This window comes from Podarcis bocagei, assembly GCF_964188305.1.
Source record: "Podarcis bocagei genome assembly, chromosome: 1".
Classification (NCBI taxonomy): Eukaryota; Metazoa; Chordata; class Lepidosauria; order Squamata; family Lacertidae; genus Podarcis; species Podarcis bocagei.
In genome coordinates, this window is record NC_138125.1 from 112,717,854 (window position 1) to 112,736,030 (window position 18,177).

Genomic DNA, 18,177 nt, shown 5'->3' on the forward strand with positions numbered 1-18,177 from the left:
GGTGCCAACCATAGAGGACCCTTTCAGAGCCCTAGCACCCACAAAAAAATAATAATTGGGTGCTTGGCACCCACACTACGGGCTCCAACGCAACCTCCGAGGCAACGTTGGAGGTCTCGTAAGGCCTCGTACGTGGCCTCCAAGACCCTGCCAGACCTCAGAAGCAACAGCCAAGGCCCTGCCTGTCACGACATTATGTCGCAGGTGCCATTGGGCACCCATAAGGCCCAAGTTGGTGCCCCTGGTTTTCACCTGATCTCCTTGGTTTATTTTGTTTCCATTGTTTCCAATGTTTATACCTTCTTTCCAATGCCTGGGCTATTTATGGATAGCTTTACACCATCACTATCAATGAGTCAGGGCTACACTGTCCACTGACAGAAGGAGTTGGATTAGGGTAGCACATAGAACAAGAAAGGCAAAGTGGGCCAAGTAATATGAAGATACAGGAAGAAGGAGTGGGGAAAACCCAGCCAGATGGGCAGGGTATAACATTATTATTATTATTATTATTATTATTATTATTATTATTATTATTATTATTATTTCTGCTAGAATCTGTTGACATGAATTGAAACAAGTCTTGACATCATACCAGGCAGGTGTATCTGGGAACACAAGAGTTCCAACAGACATTTTCTGTTCCACTTCATTCCTCAGTAGTACTTATCTGGGACATTATGTGTAGATATGGATGCTGCACTTTAAGGCAAAACAAGGTGTTCAGAGGAGGGCAGTGAATACTGTCAAGGGCATGGAAAACAAGTACTGTGAGAAAAAGCTGAAAGAACTGGGTATGTTTATTTTAAAGAGGAAACATAGTAGTACTTCCTTTAAATTCCTGGGAGTTTACCTTAGTGAAGACCTCACTTGGAAAAACAATATAACTCAGGTGGTTAGGAAGGCCCAACAGCAACTCAGGGTCCTGCGAAAGAACAATGTTAAACAACAATTGATGACCTCCTTCTCCGGTCCACAATAGAAAGTGTCCTCTCATATTGTATCACAGCGTGGTACGTTGGCTTGAAAGCCACAGACAGAAAGTCTTTACAGAGGGTGGTGAACACAGCACATGATATCATGGGCTGTCCCCTGAGTCCGCTAAATGACATCACAAGGGATCGATGCCTTAGGAGAGTGAGAAAAATTCTCAGGGACGATTCACACCCTGGCCAGCACCTCTTTAATCTTCTACCCTTGGGCAGGAGATATAGATGTATAATCAGTCATACCAACAGGCTAAAAAACAGTTTCTATCCATGGGCAGCTAGGCTGCTGAACGGAAAATAATATAGTGCAACTGACTTTCAGGGTTGGTGTGCTGTGTGACAAGCACACAGAGTGCAATGAGATTGAGTGTTGGCGGGGGGGGGGGAGACTCGGTTAATTTCACTGTACACAGGTTGTACATTGACAGTAAAAGTATTAGTATTACTTCACCCAAATTCCTGAAGGGTGGTCTCATATAAGAAGATAAAGTCACAGAAGACTTTGGTTGAACATTAGGAGAAACTTCTTAATGGTAAGAAGTTAAACAATTGAGATGAGACAGCCATCAGTTTGGAACGTTCCAGCTCTAGATTGTGTGCACTGTATAGGTGTTGTGCTAGAGAACCCACAAGGTCCTCTCCAACAATGTGACCCTTAATTGCTGAATAATAATAATTCTGCAGAATGGAGGAAAGGAACACAGGGAGCTGCTCTGGAAGGTTAAACGATGTACATCTAGCCCAATATTTTCTACTGTGGCTGGTAGCAGCTCTCCAGAGTCTCATTCCTTGCTACCTGAACATTGTAACTTGGTCCTCCTGTGTGCAAAGCATGTTTTCGTTCCTTCTCCCGTGAATGTCAAACAACAGAGAGGAAGAGGGGACTGAAGTTTTAAATACTAGAAAGGGAAACAAAAATAATTCAAAGATTAATGCCAAACTAAAATCCATCAAATATGTGTGTGTGTATTTGTCTACAGGCTTTTGAAGACATATATATTGAACAGCGCAAGACTATCAAGACCATGCTGGAGTATACTGACAAGGTCTTCACGTACATCTTCATTCTGGAAATGCTTCTGAAGTGGGTGGCCTATGGCTTTCAAATGTATTTCACCAATGCTTGGTGCTGGCTGGATTTCCTCATTGTTGATGTATGTATTTTTTTCCATGAGCTGAATATGCAATCTACCTTTATGAAAATGAGTTATGGTGAATTAACTACAGTTACTGTGCCATGGATTCTTTTTTTAACTTATTTTTTTGTACGAGTTGTGGGGTAAAGTGAACACATTTGCAAGAATCATGAGTAACTTTAATCCAGAATTCCATAAAAGGATGGTATAATGTGAACAAAAGCAGTGTGGCTACTACTTGCAGAAACCAGGGATGTAATTACTTCCAGAAAATAGCCATTTGGGCCTTAGCAGTGTGGCGATCTGGCTGGGTAATTATTTTCGTACTGCGGCATTGACGAAACCACTCCGAACTAGTACAAGCTGAATTTACCAGTTAAACAGAAGAAATTGCTATATGAATTTAATTTTAAAAAAGTGTTCCCCACCCCATGTCATTAAGAAAAACTTCAGAGATAATGAAATCTATATCTACCTGTAATGGCATGGTCCAAAGCTAGATCCTGATACATCCACTAGCATTCTGTGCGCGCGCACCTTTTGGGGCTATATTTTGGAATCCATGGTAAAGTTGTGGATGGTGTCCATAGCAAGACTCTGGATTGTAGTCAACATGGATCTATACAACAGGGACACCTACACACTTAGTCTTCTATGGATTGAGAACCCTGATGCCACGGATGCCCTGATCCAATGGAAGCCTATACGCATAGGTGTCTACATATGAAAACTCCCCTTTTGCAGTTGTCCATGCTCAACATGTGGAAGTTGCAGGTGGGGCTGGGGAAGCGTCACAATGTTTGGGACAAGGCCAGGTGCAGGGCTCTGCATCCACTTCAACGCACGGAGGCCCTTTGCGTGAATGATGCAAGAAGGGGGCTTTGGTTAGAAAACACTGCAGCAAATCCCTTGCAACAAGCTGGTGGCAGAAATTTACATAAACTGCCATGCAGCCTGACGTAACATCCCAGTTCAAAAGACAGGCACTTCTGCTTCGTCTTACACCTGAACGCAAACAACTGCATGCATAATTCAGGGTTTGAAAATTATGCCCTGGAACAAGTGGCAGGCATTTTAAGCATGGTCTTGCACCTCCCCTTAGAAACGGCATTAGCATTGCTCAGTCGAAAATTGAATTATGTAGAAGCACTTCCCATCAATCCAGAATAAGCTGTTCACTTTGTAGAAACAGTGTGCATGCCTTTACCCTTCCTGCACACAAGACACCATTAAAATGCCAAAATATGTTCCATTGCATATGTTCCTCCAACATTTCTTCAATGAAAATAGGGACGTCCCATTCCATAATGATAATTTTCCTATTTTCCTATTTATACCCCACACATTTTACTGGGTTACCCCAGCCACTCTGGGCAGCTTCCAACATATATAAAAACATAATAAAACATTAAACATTTTTTGAAAAATCCCTATACAGGATTGCCTTCAGACGGCTCGGGGGTTGGATAACTCCATACCCTCCAACATTTCTCCAATGAAAATCGGGACACCCTAAGGGAAAGTGGGACATTCTGAGCGAGATTAAATCAGAAACCAGGACGGCTTCTCTAAATCAAGGACGTCCCTGGAAAATAGGGACATTTGGTGGGTCTGCCATTGCATAGTGGCAGATAACCTGTTTAAAGTCACCAGCTGGGTCAAGGCAAAATTCTTTTTCAAACTCTTCTATAATGAGAATAACTAAAGCATTTACCTTTGTGTCCATTTTATCATGAGGTGCCCTTTGAGCCATTTGTTCTGCTACAGTGAATGACTGAAATGATCTCTGCAAAGTTATAGAAAAAGTATGTGCTGATTCTTATATATGCTATATAGCTTACAAATTAATTTCTTTTTTCTTCATGTGCAGGTCTCTTTAGTTAGCTTAACAGCTAATGCCTTGGGCTACTCAGAACTTGGCGCCATTAAATCACTGAGGACTTTAAGAGCTTTGAGACCCCTAAGAGCTTTATCACGATTTGAAGGAATGAGGGTAAGAAAACATGGAAAGAGCTTAAAGTAACGTACAAAACCATCACGATCATCTTCTGGATGGCATATTAAGAATATGAGCAGCAAGGTTTTCGGTAGAAATCCAGGATTTTACAAAGTGGCCCGGGGCAGCAAGAAGCTTTCTCTCTCAGCCTCTCTGTAACTTGAGAAGAATAATACAGTGGTGCCTCGCAAGACGAAATTAATTCGTTCCGCAAGTCTCTTTGTCTTGCGAGTTTTTCGTCTTGCGATGCACGGTTTCCCATAGGAATGCATTGAAAATCAATTAATGCGTTCTTAGGGAAACCGCCTTCAGACCAGGTCCGGGGACAGTCTGTCCCCGGACCTCTTCTGAAGGCTGGGGGGGGGGACAAGGGCTTTTCTTCCCACCCCCAGCATTTTAAAAAACCCCGGGACAGCGGAGGACTTCTCCGCTGTCCGGGCGATCTTAAAATGCTGGTGGGTGGCATTTTAAAATCGCCCCGGGACAGCGGAGGACTTCTCCGCTGTCCGGGGCGATTTAAAAGCCCCTGGGAAGGCAGGCATGGGGGACAAAGACTTTTGCCCCCCGCCAGCCTTCAGAAGAGGTCCTGGACCTCTTCTGAAGGCGGGCGGGGGGCGAAAGTCTTTGCTCCCCCCCCCGCCTGCCTTCAAAAGCCCTACGGGACAGCGGAGAAACGCGCTGCGTTTCTCCGCTCTCCCGGGAAGGCAGGCAGGGGGGAACAAAGACTTTCACCCCCCGCCCGCCTTCAGAAGGTGTTCCCTCCCCACCGCCCGGCTTCGGAACGATGCTCCGAAGCCGGGCGGCGGGGGCCGGTGTTCCCGTCCCGCCGCCCGGCTTCGGAGGAGGTCCGAGGACAGTGGGGAAGACGCGCTGCGCTTCCCCGCTGTCCCGGATATTTCCCTATGGGCTGTCGTCTTGCGAAGCAAGCCCATAGGGAAATTCGTCTTGCGAAGCGCCTCCAAAACGGAAAACCCTTTCGTCTAGCGGGTTTTCCGTCTTGCGAGGCGTTCGTCTTGCGAGGTACCACTGTACCAGCCTACCTGCCAACCTAGCAGTTCGAAAGCACGTCAAAGTGCAAGTAGATAAATAGGTACCGCTCCAGCAGGAAGGTAAACGGCGTTTCCGTGCGCTGCTCTGGTTCGCCAGAAGCGGCTTAGTCATGCTGGCCACATGACCCGGAAGCTGTACGCCGGCTCCCTCAGCCAATAAAGCGAGATGAGCACCACAACCCCAGAGTCGGTCACGACTGGACCTAATGGTCAGGGGTCCCTTTACCTTTACCTGCCAGGAACTTGCAGCATAAACTCAGCAAATGTTTGCACATTTGGAATAGACTATATAAATGTCACTAATTAATATATCACTAATTCCTTTTAAATAGTTTTTTTTTAAAAAAAAGCTAAAGTTCACTTTCTCTCTTGTATTATTTTATTTTCCATATTTTTTAATTAACTCTGAATTGTCAACTTCTTGATTATATTTTAAAAGCTTGGTTTTAAGTATCTGGTATTCTTACCTTGATGCATCTAAATACATGTGCACATGCATATGATTTGCAGGCATTTGTATTAATAATACATATAACATAACACATAATAATATGTATGTATTAATAATACATATTGGGAGGAGCTCAGTGTAGCACTAAGGAGTTTGTTCCATCAAATCTTGACAGTCATGGGATCAGCTGATCGCTCCTCTTATGAATCAATATCTATTAGAAATCAGAAGGTGGAAACAGAATGGTGGTAAGCTTCCAAAGACCTGGAGTCGGGTTGCGGTATCCAAATTTACAGATAACACCCAATGATTGAGAATGACAAAATCCCAAGAGTGCCAACCGGAAGAAAAAATCCTCCATATCTTTCTTGTATTTAAACTGAATGTTTACATTCCTATTCTGAAACCTTTAACATTTTGATAATGTACATCAGAAGGTATTTTAACATCCAAAAGAAAATAACTGCACTAGCAGTTTAATAATAATAATAATAATAATAATAATAATAATTCTGTATTATAATAATAATAATTAATTTAGTGTTTATACCCCACCCATCTGGCTGGGTTCCCCCAGCCACTCTGCCACTCTGGGCGGCTCCCAACATAATAATAATAATAATAATAATAATAATAATAATAATAATAATAATAATAATAGAAATATCTTATATATGTGTGCTATTCTACATTGGGCATGGCCCCCTCAATTTAAAGTAATTGGCATGCCTTTTGCCTCCTCAAGTGCCACCTATACCTGGGGCCCTATACTCCACATTTCTTGCTGGCAGATGATAGCCTATCTCTGGCACCATATTTTGAGCTTGTCAAAGGATTCCTACTGCAAGGGAGTGGTGTTGCTGCAGGACTCAGAAAGGAGGGAATGTAGGTCAGCTTTTGAAATGCAGCAGTAATGGAGGGAATAATGTGACTGATCATGCAGCTAAAGGAGAGACATATTTCCCACAGACTCTGCACTGCCTGTGCCTTGAAGCCAGCTGTCCACTACACCGTGTAATAATACTTTTATTTGTCTGTCTGTGTACGTATGGATTTATTTATCACCGTTTTTAAAAAGAAGATGGGTAACCCTGTTTTTAAGAGAGGGTGAAAATGGAATAAAAGTGCGCTAAACAATACAGTGCTATATTAAATGCTGCCTGTTGGGTGCATACCAAAATTAAAAATGAAGCAGAATTTATCGTTTGCCAATAGCAGCCACATGGGTCACTCACACTGAGCCGTTATTTCGCCTTCCAATTCTACAACTCTGATTTGCACTATTGGCATTGGTGCAGATGCTAACCAAGTGTCTTAAATGACCAGTGTGGCTGCAGCCTGCATATGTTACGAGCTCCAGCCACACAGAAGTGTTTTCCTTGCTGACTATGTTACCAGGGTAACATATTAACCAGGCTGTGAAACTATACTTCATATACTTCTGCTGCTTGTCTATGGCACAATGACTATCCTTCTCAGCTGCCTGCAGAGATTTCTATGAAGCACATGGCAAAAGTGATCTGTTCTGAGATGAAAGGCCAAAGCAAGGGGATACTTAAACTTCCTTGAAAGCCACTTCTTCTGACCTATGACCTCAACTGTATGTTGGAATATGGTGCTCTAGGTGGCCTAGACCAGGGTTTGCTAACCTTCCGAGGCTAATTTGAACTTTTAAGAAATAATTGTGAGCGTTGCTCTCAAAATGTCTGCTGTAGGGGGTATGGCATTACACAAAATGCCCCATCTGAAAAGCAAAAAAAGAGGCATCACTCTGTGAAAATTAGATGTGCAAAACTCTCTTCCCTCACCAAATTGCAAACGTTGGCTTTTATGAGATGTTTTGCTGCTTTTATTTTTCTACATGATGTTCTCTTTATGTGTTTGGAAAATACAAACTGTGTATCACGCCTGTGTTTGGTAACGTTGATTATGTTGACATTTCTCTCCTAATGTTCTGTTTCTTAGTTCCAATGGTCGGGCTGGTTTCCCCACCCCCATTGTATTACACGTCCTTGCTTTCCTTTGGCTTTTATCATACTGTACTTACATTAGAGTTGTTCCATAAATTATGGAGGACACATGTGTAATGAAGGTTTCAGAAGTCTTTAAAATTTATTTCAGAAATCCTCACCCAACATTGATAAAGCATCTCCTTTTTTTGCAGATACACAGTCAAACTTACTTTCTACGGTGTCGTTTGTTTTATAGGTGGTAGTGAATGCCCTCTTGGGAGCGATTCCATCGATCATGAATGTGCTTCTCGTATGTCTTATATTCTGGTTAATCTTCAGCATTATGGGAGTCAATCTCTTTGCTGGCAAGTTCTACCACTGCATTAATACCACAACAGGGGACATGTTTAGCATTGATGAAGTTGACAACCAAACTCAATGTGAAGAGCTCATAGAAAGAAATGAAACAGCCCGGTGGAAAAATGTGAAAGTCAACTTTGATAACGTGGGGCTTGGTTACCTCTCTTTGCTTCAAGTAGTAAGTGGTTGTTATTCCTAGAATTCTTAAAGTTAACTTCTTCTTTAAAGAAAAAAGAAAAAAGAAAAAAAGTTTAGCTGTGCTTTCTTTTATGCTGTCTTATTTTTACTGGAAAAATACCACTAAGCTAAAATTTCTCAGAAGTGATTTCCCCCCAAAATACTTTCCTTTTTCTCATTCTCCCACTTCACAACAGAAGGCCACTTTGCCAAGTTTGTTCCAAACATTCTCCGCCATTTTTTTCATTCAAGCTTTAGGAGAAAGACCCTTGTTCTGTGGCAGAGCACCCGCTTTGTATGCAGAAGGTCACTAGTTCAGTCCCTGGCATCTTCATGTCAGACTGGGAATGTGTTATGTACTGAAGTTCTCACCCTGGGCCAGCAGGGGGATACTGTAGATAGTTATGCAAATAAGGGATTGAAAGTGACGTTCAGTGATTGGATAGTTTTAGAAAGTTGTTACAGTAGCGTTGTAGTGGAGCTCTATATAAGCAGGCTGACTGAACCCTTCAGTTCAGTTCTGTTCTGGCCTGTGAATAAACAAGAGCTGTTTGAAGAATCGCTGTGTCATTGGATATGTTCACCCACAACTTAACTGAATGTCTCCAGTTTGAAACCCCATAGAGCAGCTCTTAGCTGGCACAGACAATGCTGAGCTAGGTGTACCAGTGATATAAGGCAGCTCCCTAGGTCTTTTATGTTTTTGGTAGCAGACACCATTTTCCGACCACAGTGCTGTGGAATGACGCTAAGTCTGGGGCACAGTGAAGGGTGGGAAATGGAGGCCATGAGTCTGACGCAATTGCTTCTACTGCTACAATTGCTGCTACCACTTTCACCAAACAACAGCAATGAGACCTTAAGAGGGAAAGAAAGAACTTGAGCTACTGACAGGTGAACCCCATCACCAAGAACCTATTGGAGAATTTCCCCTCCTAAGAAAATTTGGTAAAATTATGTCTTCCCAATGCATATGCACAGAAACAGAGTTGAGAATTTCAAGACGCTATCCGAACACAGCTTAACATTAAATTGAAGCGGGGAATCTGCCTACAGTGAAGCAGCAGACTGTCTGAGCTCAAAATGCATATATTTGCAACATTGCTGAGAAATCGGAACATTATGTCCAGGCAGTATTGAACTTTGATCTGAAATAGACACATAGGAGCACACAGTCCAGTGCAAATCTTAACCAAATCTTCCATAAAGCTATGATTATTTGTAAAATATGTACACAGAGGCATTCATTCATTAGTGCATGTCAATGGCATTACCTTTTTATGTTTCAAAACGTTTTAAAAAGAAATTCTCCAGGGTGGGGTATTTCTGGCCCTCCAGATGTTGCTGGGCTACAACTCTATCATATCTGACCATTGGCGAAGCTGGCTGGGCCTGATGGGAGTTGGAGTCCAACAACATCTGGAAGGCCACCGATTCCCCAGTCCTAACATACAGTTTGTAAAGTATTTTAAATCTTATTCATTCAGCTAGAAATTAATAGGATGTTGTCCCAGACCACTTTGAATGGATTTATCCAGCCCTAATACATACATGGTATGCTTTTGTTCCTCGGTTGCCTAATTGTTTATGAAGTGCAGGCATTAAAAAAGGTGTTCTATTTTCAGGCCACCTTCAAAGGTTGGATGGATATTATGTATGCAGCTGTGGATTCACGAAATGTAAGTGCCCTACCATGGCATGAGCACACTTTTGTACTCAGATTTCACACGACTATTATTTCAATTCTAATTTCTCAGGGTTGGTTTCCCCCACCCATCGCCGCTGCCTTTTATTTTGAAATTTGCTGTCTGCTGGCCCAAAAGGGCCATTACTTCTCCACAATTGATTTGTCTCTTAGTCTCCACTGGTTATCTTGCTTATTCTCCCTGCCTCAGTCTCCACTGCTACTTTCCGCTCTCTGATCGGTCTGTCTTCTATTCAATCCTTAACAACAACAACAACAACAACAATAATAATAATAATTTATTATTTCTACTCTGCCAATCTGGCTGAGTTTCCCCAGCCACTCTGGGCGGCTTCCAATCAAGTGTTCAAAACAATACAGCATGAGTCTGAAAGGTTCTCATTAAGCGTTAGGAGGTAGATATTCAAACACATTGTCATTGCTGAACAGCTGTGGGCAGAAAAATCGCTGCAAGATACCATTCCAAAAATAGGAATCTTATAACAACAAATCTTGGGTAACAGTATAGATTTATATCAGGGGTGCCAATGGGGTGCCATCCAGATAATTTTAGACTACACCTCCCATCATCCCTAGCCATTGGACATGCTGGCTGGGGCTGATGGGAGTTGGATTCCACAACTTCCAGAGGGTCCAACATTGGATACCCCTACTTTAGATTATTTATTTTTTTAAAGTCACCCTGCAATAATTTTCCATGTATTTCTTAGTGTAATTGGCATTTGTTGTTATCTCGTGCTCCTTCCTTATTTGTTTTTCTCCACTGTCTTTCCCCTTTTGTGTATCTGCCATCTTCTCTAGTATTCCTTTAATATATTATTCTGTAGACCTTGATTGCCTTTAACCAATATTTATGTATTCATTTATTACATTTATATTCTTCCTGTCTGCCCTGGAGCTCAATGCAGCTCCCATTTGCTTTCCCATTTGATCCTCACAATGGCCCTGTGAGGTAGAGTTAGAAAAAGAGCCGGTGACTGCCCAAGGCCTCTCTCACACATACAGTTTCATGGCTGAGGTGGGATTTGAAGCTGGGCATCTCCAGTCCTAGACCAGCGCTCTAATCACGACTCTATACGGAGTTAGCAAAAGCCATATGAGTCTAGATTGAAATCTAGATAGGTAATGGAACTAAGGTGGAGGAGCAGAGAGAGAAAATGTTGAATTATAACTCAGAGCAAAAAGATAGGTGAGTGGTTCAGTGTTGTGTACCAATATATTTCGGTTTAGAGTTTTCCATTTGTAGCTGTGAAGTCAAAATAGATTCTGGGGAAGCACAGCTCTGTGGCAATTCTAAATAATTATACTGGATAATAGCTAATTATATTAAATGTTGGCTTAATGTATGTTTCCTTAAAATGTCTTTGTAGGTGGAGAAGCAACCTCATTATGAGGATAACCTGTATATGTATCTTTACTTTGTCATCTTTATCATCTTTGGATCTTTCTTCACTTTGAACTTATTTATTGGTGTCATCATAGACAATTTTAATCAACAAAAAAAGAAGATAAGTATTCTGTTGCTGTGTTCTGAACACACTGTCAAGGGTTCAGTGATAATGATTCAGTGTCTGTTGTGCTGTTTTTGCCATCAAGATTTACAACTGTGTTGTTTTTTTAAGAAGATTTTTTGTAAGGTTAGTTCCCCCCCACACACAAAAAGTGCAGAATGTTCATTTCCAACAAATCCTAAATCTATATCCGTAATCAAAGTGAAGTCACTCACTTTGGTTGAACCATATTAGTGAATGCTAATAGTTTGAGGGGCATGCGGGAGGCAGAGGGGGAAAATATATCAGAGGTACACATTTCTTATGGCCATCTTCTGAAGACACAGGAAAGCCTTAAGAAAATAGAGATTTAGTAGGGACTTTATGACTATGTGTACTTTATCTGTTGAATTTATTATTTTTCCAACCTCTAAAGGCAAGGCTTTCAATGAAAATCCCCAGGCAAAGCAGCTCCTATGCTTTTGACAGCCATACAATGTGCAGAAAACAGTTTTGGGGGGAGGATTGTAGAGCATGAGAACTAACTTCACCCCTTGCTAATGTCACCCAATGAGCCAGTTTTTGCACACTGAAATATACTCGGAGTTGAGAGTGAATTTCATGCTCTTTACTCAGCTCATAGTGGTGAGAAGGAATGGAAGTTCCCCCAGAATATCTGCTTTATATACATTATTTACACAACGGACCCCACATGATTGGCTAATTCCGGGATTCTCCTGTAGGCCAATCAGGTTGCGGATTCACTTCAAATCCAAACTTCCACCTGAAGCTGGATTGGGTGGCTCCTGTGGACCAATCAGACTGCTGCATTCTGAATCCTATTGTTCTAGGTCCAATCAGACTGCTGCATTTTGGATCCTATTCAACTCAGTACATAACACGCACACAGAAGCAGCAGCAACCAGTAAAAGTAGACAAACCCATTAAAGACACCAGAGCCTGGTTAGAAAATAAGTTGGCAACCCTTGTTTTGAACATCATTACACTTAATAAATTAGGGTGCAATCTTAATCCCTTGCTGTCCGCAGCAGTAAGACTTCACAGAGCAGTGCAACCAGGGCTGCATCCACATTCTCAGATCAACCAGAGCAGAAGGGTGTGTGTGTGTGTGTGTGGATTCTCTTCACTGCCTCCACTCCCAGCACTCTTCCTTCAGTGATGAAAGCAGACTCACACAAAGGGAATGGCATACTAACATCCTTTCTCTGATCAAAAGGGGGCAGGACGGCCAATTTTTGGAAGGGGTTGCTACTATGTGAGCACATAAGAGTTCCCACAATAGTAAAGGAAAGGGGGGCTAGACTAGGGAATACACGGTGTAGACCTAATGAAATTATTGGACCTCAGCAATCAGGTCCGTTGACTTCAGTTGGTGGTGTTGGGTATGACTTACTTTCATTAAACCCATAAACCTCTGAAAGCAAGGGCTGTGCCTTTTGAACAGTTACCCGCACTTTCTCCTATGCCGAGACCCAATGAAAGACATTGGTTGTTAAGTAAGAATAGATGCAAAAAAAATTAAATTTGTTTGCTTGAGAGGTATCCGGTTGTAACCAGGTTTGGTTTCATCCCTTTACTTTGGAGGTCAAGACATCTTTATGACAGAAGAGCAGAAGAAATATTACAATGCAATGAAAAAACTGGGGTCCAAGAAACCGCAGAAACCAATACCAAGGCCAGCAGTAAGCCTCATTAAATTTCCAACCATTATTTACTTATATATCTATCTATATATTAAATAACAATGTTGAGTAAGTGGGAATGCAGTTGGAACACAGATTTACACTCAGTCAAAATTATATCCAGTGCAAGATTAAGAACGTATTTTTTAGGCACTGCCCTGAGTGGGCACTAGGAAGGTGGGGAAGAAATATTGTATCTAAATAACTAAGAACATAAGAGGATCCCTGCTGGATTAGATCAAAGGCCCATCTATTCTATCTTTCTGCTGTCTTAATAGATGCCCATGGGAAGCCTGTAGGCAGCACATAGGCACTGCTATATGGTTCCTATGCCATTTAGGTAAGGATTTAGAGCTCACACAGGGCAGCCATTGATACACTTCCTTCACATGCCAGTGTTGTCCTGTCCAGGAGGGATAATACTGGCATGGGAAAAACTCATGCCTTTTTGTACCGTAGGGTCTTGTTGCATTACGGCAGAGTTGTGACTGTAAGCCACTCAGCAGCTCCCACTGTACTGAGGAATGGCCCTTAGTGCATCTAGATTTGGTTTTACCTTAAACAGTTTGCCGTAGAATGAATTACAAATGTTCCGTACAAGGTATCTACTGGTAAACTATGTAAATCATGAGCTATTTCAATAAGACGTTGTTTTCTTCATCTACAGAACAAATTTCAAGGCATGGTCTTTGATTTTGTAACAAAACAAGCCTTTGACATCAGCATCATGATTCTTATCTGCCTTAACATGGTCACCATGATGGTGGAAACAGATGACCAAACTGATACAATGGAAACTAATCTATACCGAATTAATCTGATCTTCATAGTCCTTTTCACCGGAGAATGTGTCTTGAAACTGATTTCACTACGCTATTATTATTTCACCATTGGCTGGAACATTTTTGATTTTGTGGTTGTCATTTTATCCATTGTAGGTAAGAAAAATTACAATTCAATAGAACATTAAAATGGTGGTTAATGAAAATTTTGGAAAGTTAATGGGAAATATGAAAAAGAAAACCCTTTTCAATATCTTAATTAATCTCTAATTGTAATTTTCTGAGATCGTTTTCCATTTTAAATGGTGGGTTGCAATTTTTAGCATGCTATTAAGATTAGATGTTGCACTCCCTTTTTAAGTAACCTATTTATAAATTTTGTTTTTAGGTATGTTCCTAGCAGAGATTATTGAAAAATACTTTGTGTCGCCCACCTTGTTCCGAGTGATCCGACTTGCCAGGATAGGTCGAATCCTGCGTCTCATCAAGGGTGCTAAAGGGATCCGCACTCTGCTTTTTGCCTTGATGATGTCTCTCCCTGCCTTGTTCAACATCGGTCTTCTCCTTTTCCTGGTCATGTTCATCTACGCTATATTTGGAATGTCCAACTTTGCCTACGTGAAGAGGGAAGTGGGAATCGATGACATGTTCAACTTTGAAACTTTTGGCAACAGCATGATCTGCCTTTTCCAAATCACCACCTCTGCTGGCTGGGATGGGTTGCTAGCTCCCATTCTCAACAGTGGGCCACCAGACTGTGACCCTAACAAAGACCACCCAGGAAGTTCAGTGAAAGGAGACTGTGGCAATCCTTCCGTTGGGATTTTTTTCTTCGTTAGCTACATTATTATATCATTTTTAGTTGTAGTAAACATGTATATTGCCGTGATTTTGGAGAACTTCAGCGTTGCTACAGAAGAAAGTGCTGAGCCTTTGAGCGAGGATGACTTTGAGATGTTCTATGAGGTTTGGGAAAAGTTTGATCCAGATGCAACTCAATTCATAGAGTTTAGTAAACTCTCCGATTTTGCAGCTTCACTGGATCCTCCCCTTCTAATACCAAAACCGAACAAAGTTCAGCTTATTGCAATGGATCTGCCCATGGTAAGTGGTGACAGAATTCACTGCCTTGACATCTTGTTTGCTTTCACAAAACGTGTTTTGGGTGAAAGTGATGAAATGGATGCCCTTCGTGTTCAAATGGAAGATCGCTTCATGGCAGCCAATCCTTCAAAAGCTTCTTATGAACCAATTACAACCACCTTAAAACGAAAGCAAGAGGACGTATCTGCTGTCATCATTCAGCGAGCCTTCAGGCGCTACCTCTTAAAGATAAAAGTTAAAAAAGTGTCCTGCCTATTTAATAAGGATCGAATCAAAGCTGGAGATGACACTCTTATCAAAGAAGATATGATCATTGATAAGCTGAATGAGAATTCTACCCCCGAAAAAAATGATATGACCCCTTCCACCACCTCTCCACCTTCCTATGATAGCGTTACAAAGCCTGATAAAGACAAATATGAAAAAGACAAATCAGAAAAGGAAGATAAAGGTAAAGATATCAGGGACAGTAAAAAATGAACAAAGCGAAGGATTCCCTTTGTGACAAATTGTTTACAGCTTGAGAAAATAGAGTATTATTTCAAAAGGACTCCAAGTGGAGGTTTATGCCAAACTGACTGTTTTTGCACACACACACACACACAAACACACACACACAAATATATCTATAAATATATATACAAATGTTATATATATACTTAAGGTCAGTGCCTATTAACAAGACAGTGACCCCCTCGTCAATCCCCATGCCTCTGTGTAAAACAGGATGGCAACTTTGACAGGAGGCTACTGTTTTTATTACCAGCTGACACTGCTGAAGAGGAAAGTAAAATGGCTACCCATGCTGTAGGGACCAGTACAAGAGGTGCAAACCTAGAATTTATGTGTGTTTAACATAAAACACTCAAGTACAATAACTGTATCCACTGTTTGCATTCCAACTGCCACCTTTTGCCATATTTTTACAAACAAACAAAAAATCAGTGTTGGTGAGGTTGTCATTTTTTTAATTCACAGGTTGTTTACTATTATATGTGACTATTTTTGTAAATGGGTTTTATGTTCGGGGGTGGGTGGGTTCAGGGTCAGGGGGACCATGAGGACCAGCTGTTCTGTCTGATTCTCTTGTACAGACAGAAGAAGTGATTTGCATGAAGGCATGCTGCACTTATAGACCATGCATGGAAACAAGTAAGACTTCTTTGCACAAGGGTTTTAAATACTTCCATGTTTCAGGATGGCTCCAGATTCTGAGGTGCTTAATAAAAGTATACATCTTTATGTCTCATCCTGACAATTCTTAAATGTGCCTGTAAGTCTCATAAACTCAACAGTTACTCGACAGAGGTATTTTTGCCCCCTCTATGTACCGTTCCATTGTCAAGTTGACACGCACGTAACTCAATTTCTAGTTGGATGGGGAAACCGGGTGGGGTTTTTGTTTAAGTGTTCTTTAGGAAACAAAAATGTGTTCATCTGGAGCACTAAACTGGCCAAAAGAGGGGGGAGAAGAACCTGACATTTATAAGTTTGTTTTTGCTTTCTCCTGCAGTATTGTTTAGCCATCTTCTGCTCTCAGCAAGATTGACACTGTATGTGTCAATGAGATAATGCTGTCTATGTAAATAGTTCTTTTAACCCCGTGGTGCATGTTTGAGCAAAGGAATAATGACCTGTGCACAATATTTATTGCATCAAATATGTACCACAATAACTGTAGTTCGCAAGCCTTGAACAGGAAAATATGATGTATTCTGTACCATTATAAGTAGTTTGGAGGCTATCACTGATGCATGTTGTTTATCTTGCCTTCGCTGCTGTATTTTTCTTGGATTTGTTCAGAAATCTAATATGGGAAGCCATATGTCAGTGGTAAAAGTGAAACAAATTGTTTAACCAGATATCATTCCTCATTTCATCAAGCAATAGTTTTCAGCTATCCGGTAAAAAAAGAAAAGAAAAGAAAAGCTTCTTGTTCTGCCCTTACTTTATTCTTCTCTTGAATTTTAAGTGAGTATTGTACAGTGTGTAGCCAGCTGTACACATCATGTTGCAAACTGCTTAAATCTGTTCAAATACATGGTTAGGATTTTCTAAGAAAAAAATATAAATAGTGTACAGATGTCATTCAATTTTATTTTTCAGCATTTTGTACATAAATGGCAAAACAAAACTGATCTTCAGGTCGATGTCACAGGCAGTTCTTACTTTCTGTCCATAGCACTTTTTAATTGAAGAACTTCACAAAGTAGAAAAATAATGAAAGGCGAGAATGGGGGTAATGTTAGGTTTCTGGGTTACTTTTTTTTTTTAATTAGTACTGTATTTTTGCACACATCTTAATGTGAATTTTCAGATGGAGTCCAAAATGCACTTGCTTCCAAATAGCTATAACTTGTAATTGAAATGTGGTGGGAAAGATTTGTTTGAATTCCTAGCACTGCCTGCATAAGCAGTTAGTCTTATTATCCATAAAATCCTTGATCTTTTCCAGTGTTTGTTTACATAGACTATTCTTATTCTTGTTGATTCATGCTGCACTAGAAGTCTTCTAAATATTATATGCGGTTCTACAATTATAATTTCTCCCCCTCCACAAGAACCAAGTAGCGAACTTGTATATCTGATCACACCAGGACATTTTCTTTTCCCGTATTCCATTCACAGGCAAAAATTAAATGTTAATTCCTCCTTTTACTGAAACTGTTGACTTTGTGTGTTGGTGAACTGCATGCAGGAAAATGCTATTACCATAAAGAACGGTAAGCCACATTACAGTTGAGCCAAAAGAATAAAGACTTCATTTTTTTTATTGTACTTGATGGTTCTGTCTTTGTTTTTTGTTTTCTTTTACTGCAAAATATTTTCAGATGGCTGGAATTCTGACCTTAAAGAGATGTTCACAAATATAATAAAAATAAGAGGATTTTGATGTTTCAGTCTCAAACACAGTTGCCGGAGCACATCACATTTGGCATGAGAATGTCACTGAAAATGGACTCCTTATGCTGATACACATCTGAACCATAAAGCGTAGAATAGATGGACTATTCCACTATAGTCCATCACTATACGACTCTCTGAATCTGTGCCCTTTGTGACAGATCATGCTCATTTTCATTATGAATGGCTAAATAGACTTTCACTTCACATTTCTTACCTCTTACAGGTTTGCATCAGGTATGCAGGTACTGTACGTTTGATGACTTGCAGCTTTATAAGTGAGCTGATTCCACGGGGATATTATGCCTGAGATGGTATGAAAGTTCTGTCCATGGCATTTATTTATTTAAAAGGCTTTACCCCATTCTTTGGGACACGG

At 40.9% G+C, this 18,177-nt stretch overlaps 1 protein-coding gene across 2 annotated transcripts in view; it reads left to right on the forward strand.

Moving 5' to 3' along the window:
• Positions 1–17,672, forward strand: part of LOC308586141 (sodium channel protein type 2 subunit alpha) — a 95,356-nt gene extending 77,684 nt beyond the window's left edge. For both annotated transcript variants that reach the window (XM_081192414.1, XM_081192415.1), the window contains exons 20-27: positions 1,970–2,143; positions 3,996–4,118; positions 7,830–8,111; positions 9,736–9,789; positions 11,186–11,323; positions 12,904–13,008; positions 13,676–13,946; positions 14,179–17,672. In XM_081192414.1, coding sequence (XP_081048540.1) covers positions 1,970–2,143; positions 3,996–4,118; positions 7,830–8,111; positions 9,736–9,789; positions 11,186–11,323; positions 12,904–13,008; positions 13,676–13,946; positions 14,179–15,374 — 2,343 coding nt within the window. In that variant the 3' untranslated portion in view covers positions 15,375–17,672. The remainder of the gene's footprint in view (positions 1–1,969; positions 2,144–3,995; positions 4,119–7,829; positions 8,112–9,735; positions 9,790–11,185; positions 11,324–12,903; positions 13,009–13,675; positions 13,947–14,178) is intronic.
• Positions 17,673–18,177: the final 505 nt, after the last annotated feature.